This window comes from Nestor notabilis, unplaced genomic scaffold, assembly GCF_000696875.1.
Source record: "Nestor notabilis isolate BGI_N333 unplaced genomic scaffold, ASM69687v1 scaffold25483, whole genome shotgun sequence".
In the NCBI taxonomy this organism is placed as follows: Eukaryota; Metazoa; Chordata; class Aves; order Psittaciformes; family Psittacidae; genus Nestor; species Nestor notabilis.
In genome coordinates, this window is record NW_009923873.1 from 329 (window position 1) to 12,309 (window position 11,981).

At 46.1% G+C, this 11,981-nt stretch overlaps 1 protein-coding gene across 1 annotated transcript; it reads left to right on the plus strand.

Annotated features, from left to right (window-relative positions):
• Window positions 1-861: 861 nt before the first annotated feature.
• DDX11 (DEAD/H (Asp-Glu-Ala-Asp/His) box helicase 11) lies at window positions 862-11,463 on the plus strand (the record flags this gene model as incomplete). The annotated part of the gene is made up of 15 exons (XM_010012373.1): window positions 862-948; window positions 2,587-2,741; window positions 3,882-3,927; window positions 4,464-4,571; window positions 5,134-5,221; window positions 5,679-5,881; window positions 6,432-6,584; window positions 6,675-6,721; window positions 7,508-7,587; window positions 8,865-8,909; window positions 9,043-9,110; window positions 9,660-9,698; window positions 10,162-10,285; window positions 10,821-10,955; window positions 11,351-11,463. Coding segments are annotated over 15 exons (1,491 nt in total), but the record flags the coding sequence as incomplete, so codon positions are not given.
• Between the last annotated feature and the right edge of the window lie 518 nt (window positions 11,464-11,981).

Sequence of the window (11,981 nt, forward strand, 5' to 3'; positions counted from 1 at the left end):
TTGGAAAAACACGAGCCAAACTTTGGTGGTGGCCTTTGTCTTTCACAGGGCTTTGTTTTGGTTATGAGGAGTAAGACATTGCTACACAGGTTGCAGAAGATAGGACACTATATTGCTCTAAACATGGTAATATATAATAGGCATGCACTCCAGGAGAAGGAGACTGTGTACTGACAGTTTGGGTTCAGAGTTAATTTTTTTCTGGGTGTCATGGTTTAAGCCCAGCCGGCAACTTGGACCCCCGCAGCCGCTCAGTCCCTCCCCCCCGCCTTTTCCTTCCTCCCCCCGCTCCCGGAGGGATGGGGAGGAGAATCGAAGGAATGTAACTCCCACGGGTTGAGATAACAGCACTCCAGTAACTAAGGTATAATACAAACCACTACTGCTACCAATAATAATGATAAGAGGAATAACAAGGGAAAAGGACACAACCGCTCACCACCCGCCAACCGATACCCAGCCCGACCCGAGCAGCGATCTGGGCCTTCCGGGTAACTCCCCCCAGTTTCTATCCTGGGCATGACGTGCTGTGGTATGGAATAGCCCTTTGGCCAGTTTGGGTCAGGTGTCCTGCCTCTGCTTCCTCCTGGCTTCCCCTCCTCTCTGGCAAAGCATGAGACTGAGAAAGTCCTTGGTCAGAGTAAACATTACTGAGCAACAACTAAAAACATCGGTGTTATCAGCGTTGTTCCCAGACTGAAAGTCAGAAACACAGCACTGCACCAGCTACTAAGAAGGAGAAAAAATGACTGCTGTAGCTGAACCCAGGACACTAGGAAAAAAAATAGGAACTAGAAAAGTTACACGCAGGGTTTAGGACTAAATACACTTCATCCTTCCTTTGCTCTCCCTTTGTTTTAGGAAGAACAGATCAGAAGGAAAAAGCGAGAAGATCGTCTTGAGAAAATTCGCCGTAATGTGCAGTTAAAATATGCAGCAAAGAGGAAGGTGAGTTATCCTGCGGTGATCAGAATTTTCTGTTTTCATTACCTCAAGCATAGTTCATACTTGCTTATATCTGCAGCTTCACATGGGATTTTCCAACCCTGTTTATCTGTTAGGAGTTCAGGGAGCTCTTTGCGTTAGTCCAGAAATGGGCCATCCAAAAGTTTTGGTTAGATTTTCTGTTTAAAGTACAGATGTGAAAACCAGGTTTTGCATAGAGAATTCCCTGTGCGATGTTTGTGTGTGGGTAGGAAGGGTGTGTGTTCTGATGGCCTTCTGGCCCTCTGCTTTTGTTTTAAAAGCTTTAATACTTTCATTTTTCATTATTTTGGGAGCTCTTTATGAGCATGTGTGAACACTCTGTGCTTCTGGAATAAAACCTGTAGAACGAACTGTGATTAAATTTAAGATCATGGGAACAGAACACACCCACCCCACAAAAGAAAAAGCCAGGTCAGACTTTGGTTGTACTTTGCTCACCACTAAAGAACAATTATATCTGCTTACTTTCATAGCAAATGTGATTGTACTTTTCAGATATGTCTCTTTTCTACATATAAAAGGTTCACAGATACATTTTCCTGCTATTTAGATGGGTGGACTGGCCTCAGCACTCTTGACTCTCAAGAGCTTTTTGATGGTATGAGTCAAACTTCCCAGAAATACCCACATCAGGCCCCTAAACAGGCAGATTTATTAAGCTTTCAGGTTATTAGTTTCTAGTGTGCTCCATCTCAGGTGCTCTGTTATGTTTTGGTCAACTCCTGTCAAAAGCATGTGGCAGGAATAGCAGAGGTTCAGAGGTGAACAGCAAATAAAAAACAAGTGGAACAAAGAACTTTCATCTCATGAAAGAGGATGAAAAGCATATGAAATGAGAAGCATGATAAAAAACAAGAAAGCAAATGAGAGAATATTATAGAGATTAGGAAAAGCAACTGATTCATCTCCTCTGTAGTGCTCAGTAACAGCATTTCTTCATAATGCCATGGTAAAAACCACTTACTGACATTGGAAGGTACTGTTTTCAGATTGAAAAACTGAACTTTTTGTTATCAGGACACAAAGTTGATCAGAAAACTGTTCTTCAGCAGTGTACTGGAATTTTTGTAGAGAGTTATACCTGTATTAGAATAAGAACCACATAACTGGAGAAAAACGGCAAGAGAAGCCTTTTGCTCTGTGTTCTAAAGTGCTGAGTTTATCCTCACTTTAAGTGGGGACAGAGTGTTGATTATGTCCTTATATGTTTGGTTGGGTTTATTTACACACTGTTTTTTTCTCAGGCAGGCATCTCTTATGGGCCACTTTCAGTGACTAAAACTGGATTACATGGAATTGTCATTTCAGGAGCTGTTAGTTCAGTGGGCCTTTTGCATAGAGGGTTCTTTATGTTTCCCCTTCATATATGTCTGTGTGGCCAAGTCTGTGGTTGTTGGTGACAGCTGCATTCTGTGGGGCTGAACAGCTTCAGACACCCTTGGTGTGTTTGCTTGTCCTGCTGTGGGTTTCCCCAGCAACCCATTCCCTCTGTTATTTGCAAGGGACTGTGCTGTCTTCTGACCTGTCCACAGCATAAAATGAAGAGATTGCTACCTCTCTTTCTGCATGAGCAATAATGTGATCATGTGTTCCTTTCAGAGATCTGAGGAGGATGAGACAAAGCACCTTCTTCAGCTCAGCAAGGAGGTTCTTTCAGAGGGAGCTGGAGATGCTCTAGAGCAGCTGGATCACAATGAGGAGGAGCTGATTCTTGCTGAGTATGAGAGTGATGAAGAAAAGAAAGTGGTATCTGGGTAAGAACAGGGAGTAAATGGGTTCCTCTGTGTGTCCTGGCCAAGGAAATATTTTCTGTACCTTTTTTGGCTTGCCTTGATTTAAGAGATCTCACCTGTGATTGTGCACATCTGGAGTTTATCCCCCATTCAAGCAGTGGTTGTTCTGGTTGGTTCTTTGTTTAATTGGTTGGTTCGGTATTTTGGGGGGAATTTTGTTTTGGGTTTGTTTGTTTGTGGGGTTTTTTTAAAGCTTTTGTTAGACTGATCAGAGTGACCTGAAGTGATTCCTGAGAAAGTGCACCTTTGTTAAAATGTGTGGCAATGTCCTGCTTTTAACCCTGCCCAGTTTCCCAAAGAATGCCCCTGGATGTGGAGTGAATGGCTTGAGATCAGGTTCCTTGCACTGGAAAAGCAGAATAGAGCTCTGGGGCACCAGGAAACTGTCAGTCCTGCAGATTAGTGTTGGCATCTTTTGGTACTCTAAAGGGAGAGATGTTCACATTTCTAAAGACTGAGCTTCAGTGTGAAAATGCCATGCACCCTTCTCTCTCTTACATTAGCTTTATGCAGAAAGCCAGAAGCTGTGCTTCAGCATGGAAAGTCAAATACATTTAACATAGAAATTTACTAATTAGTATCTAGGCAGATCCTCCTGCCTTGAAAGTTCCAAACCACTACTTCATTTATATGTAGTTTATCAAACATTAAACTGCTGTTGCCTTGGAGGAACTCTATGGCAGCTAAGTATCTTCCTGAAGCTTTTCTTTATGCAATAGCTTGAGGGTGGTAAATTGTCTCTAAAGGGAAAGTTTTACAAGAATAAATAAAGAAGCTCACCAAAGAATAGTACAGCACTGATTAGCTTATGCCTGGGGCTTAGAAGTCTTAGATTTAAAAGAAGAAAAAATAAATCTTGAAGTTGCTAAAGACACAGCCGTACAGATGTGTTTTTAAGAGCAAGGCTTGACTTAATTGTGCATGCTTACACTGTTCTTAAAAAGTCAATTTTTCTTTTACCTCCTGAGTTAAGATCTGAGGCTTTTCTGGAGATGATATAACCATTTCTCCTGAGACCTCTCTCTTGAAGTTGAGCATCATTTGATTCTAAGTGCCAGTGATCTGCTGAAGGGAAACTGTTTGAGCTTTCTCTTTTCTTAGGCTGGAAGAAGATGATAATGATTTGGAAGAGGAGCATGTGACTAAGGTGAGATGAGGAAAGGAAATAGTGCTGCCTCGTAGAACAGTGTAGGAGTGAGCAGAGTGATGGCTTCCTTGCACCCTTCCCAGAGTCATGCAATACAGAAGGATTGAGGAACTAGCATCCAAGAACTGCCAAGTTTGTTGATAGTAGCAACCAGTTCTGCTATGCTCATCTCCTTCTGGGTGACACTGGCTGTCTGAGCAGCTTGCCCTGCTAGCACTGCTGAATTTTTGCTGTGGCTTGCTGTAAAAGCACACTGGAAGAAACAGGTTTTTATTACTCTCCAACAGCAAGTCCCTGGTTTTATAGGGGCCTTGGAAAATCAAATGGAAACAAAGGCAAATGCATAGGAGAAAAGAGAGATAAGGCTGTTGGCCTTAACAGTTGTCAGGTGACACTCAAACATGTGCCTTCCCTTGAAGGCTTGAGCAGGATTAACCTTGTTGAAGTGCTTGGCTGCTTCCTTGCAGGATTGGTTGTGGGTAAGAGGTTGGCTTCCATGTTCTTCTTGTCTTCCCTTTGTTTCTTCCTCATTGTAGATCTACTACTGCAGCCGCACTCACTCCCAGCTGTCTCAGTTTGTGCGTGAGGTGCAGAAAAGTCCTTTTGGCAAAGACACACGTCTGGTCTCCTTGGGATCCAGGCAGGTATGTGCTGTTGTTCACAAGGGACCCTGAGTGTGCGTTAACTTAATGTGAGAGCCCTTGTGAGGGGGTATGTGGATGTGATGCCACAGAAGGCACCTCGGAGGTTGACTGAATCTCCTGTTGAAACACTAAAGCAGCTGTGGGTCATGACACAGATGTGAGTGATGTGCATTTTTGATTGAACCGTGTTTTGGCCATTTACCCTTTGATGTAAATGCAAAAATCTGTTTTACCTTTTCAGATGTGCAACATTACAGATGTCTGAGTCCCTGGGAAGGTGCTCCTCTTAGTCCTGGCAGCATTGTTTAGATGCTGTCGTGTAGCAGTGAGCCATCTCAGTGCATCTTTTCACATTTTTTTTCCTCCTCCTTGCTAAGTTTTTCTGGGTTTCAAGCATATTTGTAGCAGTTTGTGTGCACAATGTCGGACCAATAGACTTACCAGTTTTTGATACTGGGCTGAGATTGCTTTAAAGAAATCTTCTGTTTTACAGCAAAGGGTACAAACGGGGCACTTGGTTCTTAACTGACCCCCTACCCCTTCCTCTCTTTGCATGTCCCAGAACCTATGTGTGAATGAGGAGGTGCGACGCCTTGGGGCTCTCCAGCTCATCAATGACCGCTGCATGGAGATGCAGAAGAACAAACATGGTAGGAACACATTCCCATTGCTAGGAAAGCAATTACTGATAAAGCTGGTGTGAGAGGCTGGAGACAGTGTGCACTGCCATTCAGCTCTAGCAAGAGGGTGGTAGGAGCTTAGAAATGGCAGGTTGGAGGAGCAGAGCTAGAGATCCTCAGCACTTTTACTTTTCTTGACTTCCAGGCTCTGTGGATTTTCTGCATGTCTTAAGTTGGTCAGGGCTTATGCAATGGGAGGATAGTTGTCTTTGTAACTAAGCACTAGAAATATGGGAAAGCATCACATGGCTAAATCAGACTGGCAAGAGAAGTGTCCTCTGTGGAGATGCTGAATAACTTTTGAATAGACGATAAGTCAGAAGTACACATGACAAAGCCTGCTTTGAAATGCAGGAGGTTCTGCAAAGTGGTTATTTCCATTTACTGTGTGTGTTGCTCATAGCTTTCTTTTGATTTCTGCTGTTAGAAAAAAAGAGTGATGAAGAGAATGAAGGGAAGAAGAGACGCGTGAGCCGCACCATATGCCCATTTTATTCCTATGAGCAAATGCAGTTTCTCCGTGATGAAGTTCTAGTGGAAGTGAAGGATATTGAGCAGTTGGTGGCTTTGGGAAGGGAGACCAAAGCTTGCCCGTATTATGGGAGTCGATATGCCATTTCTGCTGCACAGGTAAGTTGTATATGGTGTTAGCAGAATTAATACTAGGGGATCTAAGAATAAGCTAATTGCCTGCTGCCTCCAGTACTGTAAATATTGTGGGAGTTTGTAAACAGGCTGTGTTTCTGTCAGCTGTAGTTATGCTGAGAAAGCAAATTAAAATGAGAAGATCCATTTGAAATGAATAGGCTGTGAGTATGTCTCAGCATTCTGAAAAATTTGAAAGGCTCAATAACTCTTGAGGCAATACTGACACATGGGTGTAATCTTAGCTCTTGCCACCACTCTTCTTCCTTGCTTGATTCTCTATCAGAAGACATGCTTTCAGTGCTTCAGGAGAGATTCAGAATGTAACCTGAGCTAATAGGCAATTGTAGCATAATCATTTCTCTTCAGCTTACATCCCAGTGCCCCTCTTAAGCATGTGTTCCTGTCTCTCCTCGTGCCTTTCCCATAATAAGAGTGAGGCTATCTAATATAGGCCTTAAGTGAGTGGCTGGGGAGTGCCCTCAGCTTGTAAGGGTGAGGGCCAGAATCAGGGCAGTGTGTGCTTCTCCCGTAGCTGGTGGTGCTGCCCTATCAGATGCTCTTGCATGAGCCTACCAGGAATGCTGCTGGGATCAAGCTGAAGGACCAGGTCGTAATCATTGACGAGGCCCACAACCTCATAGACACCATCACCTGTATCTATAGTGCGGAGGTCAGTGGCTCTCAGGTGAGTTACAGCCTGACCTGGCTAATGTGAGCTCCAGCAGAGTGCCCTTTCTTGGTTCCTTAGTAACAGTTCCTTTTTGTGTTCATGTAGCTGTGCTGTGCCCACTCCCAGCTGCTGCAGTACATGGAACGATACAGGTAAGGATCTTGTAGGAAAGTAGCACACCAGCAGCAGGCAGCGTGGATGCTGTGGCTTCTCTCATGTTTACAAGGTGTTTCTTGCTTTTCCCTGGTGGAAAGTAATTTGCATTAATACTTTTGCAGATGAAAAGCTGCTTGCTTTATTATCTTCGTCTAGAATCCACCTAAGTGTGACTCCTGGGGCTGGTACTAAGCAGTGAGAAGGGGGATACTGTGAGGATTCTGCTTTTCCCTTATGCTCTCAGTTCCTTTCCCAATCTCTCTCTAATCGTTCCTGCTTTATGATTCAGAGTTTCAAAAGATTCAGTCTTTTCATGTCTGTCCTGGACCTTATTCTTTCATGTGCTGACTGGCATTACGACAGAGGCAGTAAGCTCTGAGAAGGAGGAGGAGCAGGAAGCTATATGTGGTGTTTGGCTTTGCACCTCATCATCCCTCCAGTGGTTGATCATTGTGCTCAATGCTAATAACCTGAAATTTATGCAACAGGGCCTTGAGGCATCACTGCCATTGTAATAAATAAACTATGATTAATCTGTGAGGAGAAGGGCAATGGTAGGAACAGTGTGGGGTGCATGAGTGAGTGCTCTGGGCTGACCTCAGGCAGGATATCCAGAGGTCTGTGCCCTGTCACAAACAGGGAGAGTGAGCCTAGGAGAAATCATTCTTGGTTCCTGTCTCCTCAAAATGAAGGGGAGTTCAGGTGCTTGTTTCTGCAGCTCAGCTGCTTAAGTTAGTCCCTGAAGATGTTTTGGGGCCTTATATCTGTTTCATTTTTCATAGGAAATGTTTGAAGGCGAAGAATTTGATGTACATTAAACAGATCCTGTATTTGCTAGAGCGGTTTGTGGCCATGCTGGGAGGTAAGCAAGCCTGTTCTGTCTCCAGGGATGCTGACAGGCTCTGAGCTAGTTGGTGCTTCCTCAGGGCATTATCGCCCTTGTCCCTTTGCAGAGACTGTGGGGAAGTGATGCTCTCATGTATAGGTTTGGATGTCAGTAAGTGTATTTCTCAGGCTGTTTTGTAACATGGTGATGCTTGTTGCTTGATTAGCTGGGGAGCAGCAGATGCCATCGTAAGTTGGTAGAGGCAGTTTCCTTCTCTTTCTGTGTGGTTTTCAGGTCTGATTTGGGTGGTGATGAGGTAGGTAACTAAATGAGGAATACAGCAGATGTGTGACAGTGATCAGGACAGTGCAAGACCCGAACAGAATTAATCTGGCTCATCTGGTAGCAAGGCCTCTACCTGTGTCAGGTGCACCTCTGCAGAATGAATCTTTCCTGAGTGGTGTCTTTCCTTTGAGAGGAAATACTTTGCTGTGATTTTAAATCCACTGGAGTTTGCAGGGCTTCTTTCCTCTAATGATCTGTTTGCTAGACCTCAGTGGGTCTTGAGGAGAACCTGTCATAAGTTCATAAAGAACTTTCTTCTTGCCCAGGGGAAATGCAGCTCTCTGGTGCAGGGGCCTGGTGGTGCTCTCTCTGTGCCTTTCTGTCAAACCTATACTTCTCTTCCTGCTCTGTTCCTGCCACTCTTCTCTTACCCACACTCAGTTAAGTGCTTTCATTAGAAAATGCAGCCTGTGTACAGCTTCCTGTTTGAGGCTGCAAGAGTGAGATGTGAGGTGGGTGTTAAACACTAGGACACAAAACACAGTGAGTGGCAGCAATTAATCCTGTTCTGGCTGCCTGCGTCTAGGCGTGGAGCTCTCCTCAGGTTTTCCCCTCTTCCCAATTGCCTGATAGACTGTGAACCTCCCAGCTCCCTGCTGCTGCATTGAGATGGGGTGAAGGATGCACTGCAGTCCCTGTCCCTTCATCTTTGCAGCATGACTACATAGTGTGTGAGCATTTATATGCACCCACCCTACCTGCTGCCTTCTGCTACAGAAGGAATGTAGGTGGTGTTCCTTAGGATGCAGGAGAACACTTGTCCTCCAGTGTAGGGCTGCCCTGCAGGGGAATTAAGACTGAGCAGGAGCTGATGTTTTGTCTGTATAGCTACATTTTGCAGAAGTATAGTTACTTACTGAGTTTTGTCCTGGTGTGGTGTCCCTTTCAGCTCAGCTGTTAGTCTCTTGCTTCATTTTAAAGACAAGGCCTATTGTAAGCCTTCCTTGAAACAGTTTCTTGTTTTACAGGTAATGTGAACCAAAATCCTAGCTGTCAGGCAGTTTCCCAAACAGGTAAGGCCGAAGTGAACACCTGGAGTATGCAGCCATCATCAGGGACACTGCTCTGACATGAGTCAGGGCAGTGAGAGGCTGCAGACCCAGCAGCTAATAATTCTGTTCTCCTTTTTCTTCCCTTTTCTTTCAGGGACAGTGCTAAAATCCATCAATGACTTTCTATTTCAGAGCCAGATTGACAATATCAACCTCTTCAAGGTAATGCAAATGCTGTTGTCTGCTAGGGCACAGGTGGTGGTGACTTTGTTCAAGGTCATCAGGAAGGATGTGTGAGAGCTGGAAGTAGAGGCAGGGCTCACATGGCAGAACCTGCTTTCTGACTCTCCCTGCCTCCCCAGCGTATAGACCTTTGCTGCTGCTATCCGGATAATTGCATTGGAGCCAGGCAGGTGGTCTTGGGGTGGGGAGAAGGAAGGAATTAAACATGTACGAGTGCAGAGGCTGTCTGTAGAAAAAGCTAAACTGTAAGGTTTGAGGATGCAGAAACTGTATTACTCCAATAACCTACCCCATCCCTCAAACAAGCCTCCAAGCACAGCACCTTAAGCCCATGTGTTTCTATTCTGGAAGCAATGCCTTTGTGCTAAACTGTTTTCTGGGGGTCAGTGCTCACAACAAACTGTGCACCCCCGCCCAAGACCACAGCAAGAACAGCAGGTGATACCCCTGATGTTCAGGGACCACGGGCAGCAGGATGGGAGAAGGGATGCTGAATGCCAGTTCATTTTTTTTGTCTTCCTCCAACAGGTTCAGCGTTACTGTGAGAAGAGCCTCATCAGTAGGAAGGTACTGCCCCTGAGGATTTATGGTCAGCTGTGTTCAAATACCGTTTCACACGCTGAGTTTGCAGTGGAGCTTGCAGCAACTGGGGTCTTCTTCACCCTGCTCTGCAAACAAAATGGTTCCTGCAGAAAGTGCTATATGGGCAGGTTACCTTTTGCTTACACAGCAAAGAAACAGACAATATGGTGTGTTCCAGCCAGTGCTAATGCTGTGCTGCTTGGCCTCAAACCTGCCAGCCTGGTCAGCTGCACTGCACTGGAGGAACAAACATCAGAGTCTTGCTTTGGTTTTGATTCAGTGCGTGGAGGAAAGTAATGGGAGCTCTGTGCTGTGCTGGTAGATTCTGATTGGGTTGGTATGCAACCCCTACCAAGGAACTTTATCTGTGGCAAGCAAGCAAACCTGGTTTTATCTAGTCTGGTTCCTGCTGTTGGTAGACTTAGTCTTTCTGGCTTTTGCTTGGCAGCTTTTCGGGTTTGTGGAGCGATATGGAAGCTCAGCCTCAGCTGTGAAGTCCAACAAGGAGAACCAGAAGTTGAGTGGTTTGCAGAACTTTCTTCTGACCCTCCAGCAGGGAGCTGATAAAGAGGGTGAGTTCAGGCTTCCTGCACTTGTGCTTCCGCAGACAGTGAGGGTGTGGAACTTCAATCTACCTGTGTGTGGAAAGGGGAGAGACAGATTTGAAGAACGAGAGACTGCAGAAGCTGCTGTGCACACGTGTTTTTGACATACCTGGCTAGGTGACCTAGGCAACTAGACGTATGATGGGAAGATCTCTTGAGGTCCATGCAAAGCTGAATGATGATGTAGTTCCATGTTTACACTGCAAGCACTCAAGCTTAGCACTGCTGTGATGTGCTTGCTCTGGGACCTGAGCTGCTGTGGGTAGCTCTGTTTAGTGGTGCCAGCTACAAAGAAACAGATTTATTTATTTATTTATTCCCTCCCCTACCAGTGGGATGGAATTTGGGTTCTCTCCTTTAGTGGGTCTTTGTTCTCTGCCTGCAAACGTAGACCAGGTACTGTGATCCTGTAGCAGGGACCCATCTACGTTTCGTGCTTTGTCCCTGTCTTCAGAAGTGTGGTCTAAGTTGCCTGCCTCTCCTTTTCTCTTTGGGCCAGCAGGTACTCCCCAGAGCCCTGTGGTGGAGGCTGACAATGACCAGGTCCGAACTGCCTCTCCGCTGATGCAGATCGAAGGATTTCTGTCAGCCCTCACCAATGCAAACCAAGATGGCAGAGTCATTCTCAACAGGCAAGGTACTGCAGAGGGCAAGCTGGGGAGAGGAGCATGAGTTGCAAGCAGGGTGCTTCACTGGCAGTGATACAGGCTTGGTCTGTCTGAGGATGTTCATGAACCCAAAGGGATTCTTAACCAAGGGCATGGAGGCCAGGGTTTGCAGAGCTCTGCTCCCATTCTTGTTGTGATTTGCTTTTCCTTGCCATTTACTGTGCCTCTTCTGCAGCTCCAGGAACATTAGGGAACAGAAGGTAACTTCCAGGCTGGCGTTACCTGCTGCTGCCTCGGGCAGTGCTGAATAGCAAGTCCTTGCTTTGGGAGGTGGGGACCTGCCAGGGTGCCCAGGGCAGGAGGGAATCTCTGAGTGCGTGTGCGTCACAGCTGGCTCCTGATGCTGTCTCTCTCCTTTTCCCAGGAACAGTTGGTCAGAGTAGCCTCAAATTCCTGTTGCTGAATCCAGCTGTCCACTTTGCCAAGGTGGTGGAAGAATGCCGTGCTGTCATTATTGCTGGGGGCACCATGCAGCCGGTGAGGGAATGAGGGTGCTATGCTGAGGTCTCAGGAGGTGCCTAGCGCGCTCTGCAAGCAGGCATGGAAAGATAACTGCTTGGCCCCACTGGGATGTGCTCTTCTTGCTTCCAGTGGAGCGTTTGGGCTCCTTTTATCTCCCTGGTACTGTTTCCCTGCCTGTTTATGCAGAAAGCTGTAGGTGCAAGGGCAGGATTGCCCTTGTCATCCTTGTCCCTGGGAACAGCCTTCAGCGCAGGCTGAAGCTGGGCTCATGGTAGGCTGGAACTAGCATAGGTAGCAGTTGGGACCTATCAGAACTATCTGACCTTCTGAAGAGACAGAGATCCCACAGGGACCATCCCGTTGGGCACCTTTCAGAAAAATGAGGAGTTCAGCATTGGTCTGGTGGCAGGCAGCTTGCCGTGCTGCTCGCGTTGCTTCAGTGCCTAAGAGGCAGTGTGTTTGTGTTGTGTGGACACAGCGGGGTGCGCCAGATACCGCGGTTAGTTAGGTTTGTCCTCTTCCTGGACATGAAT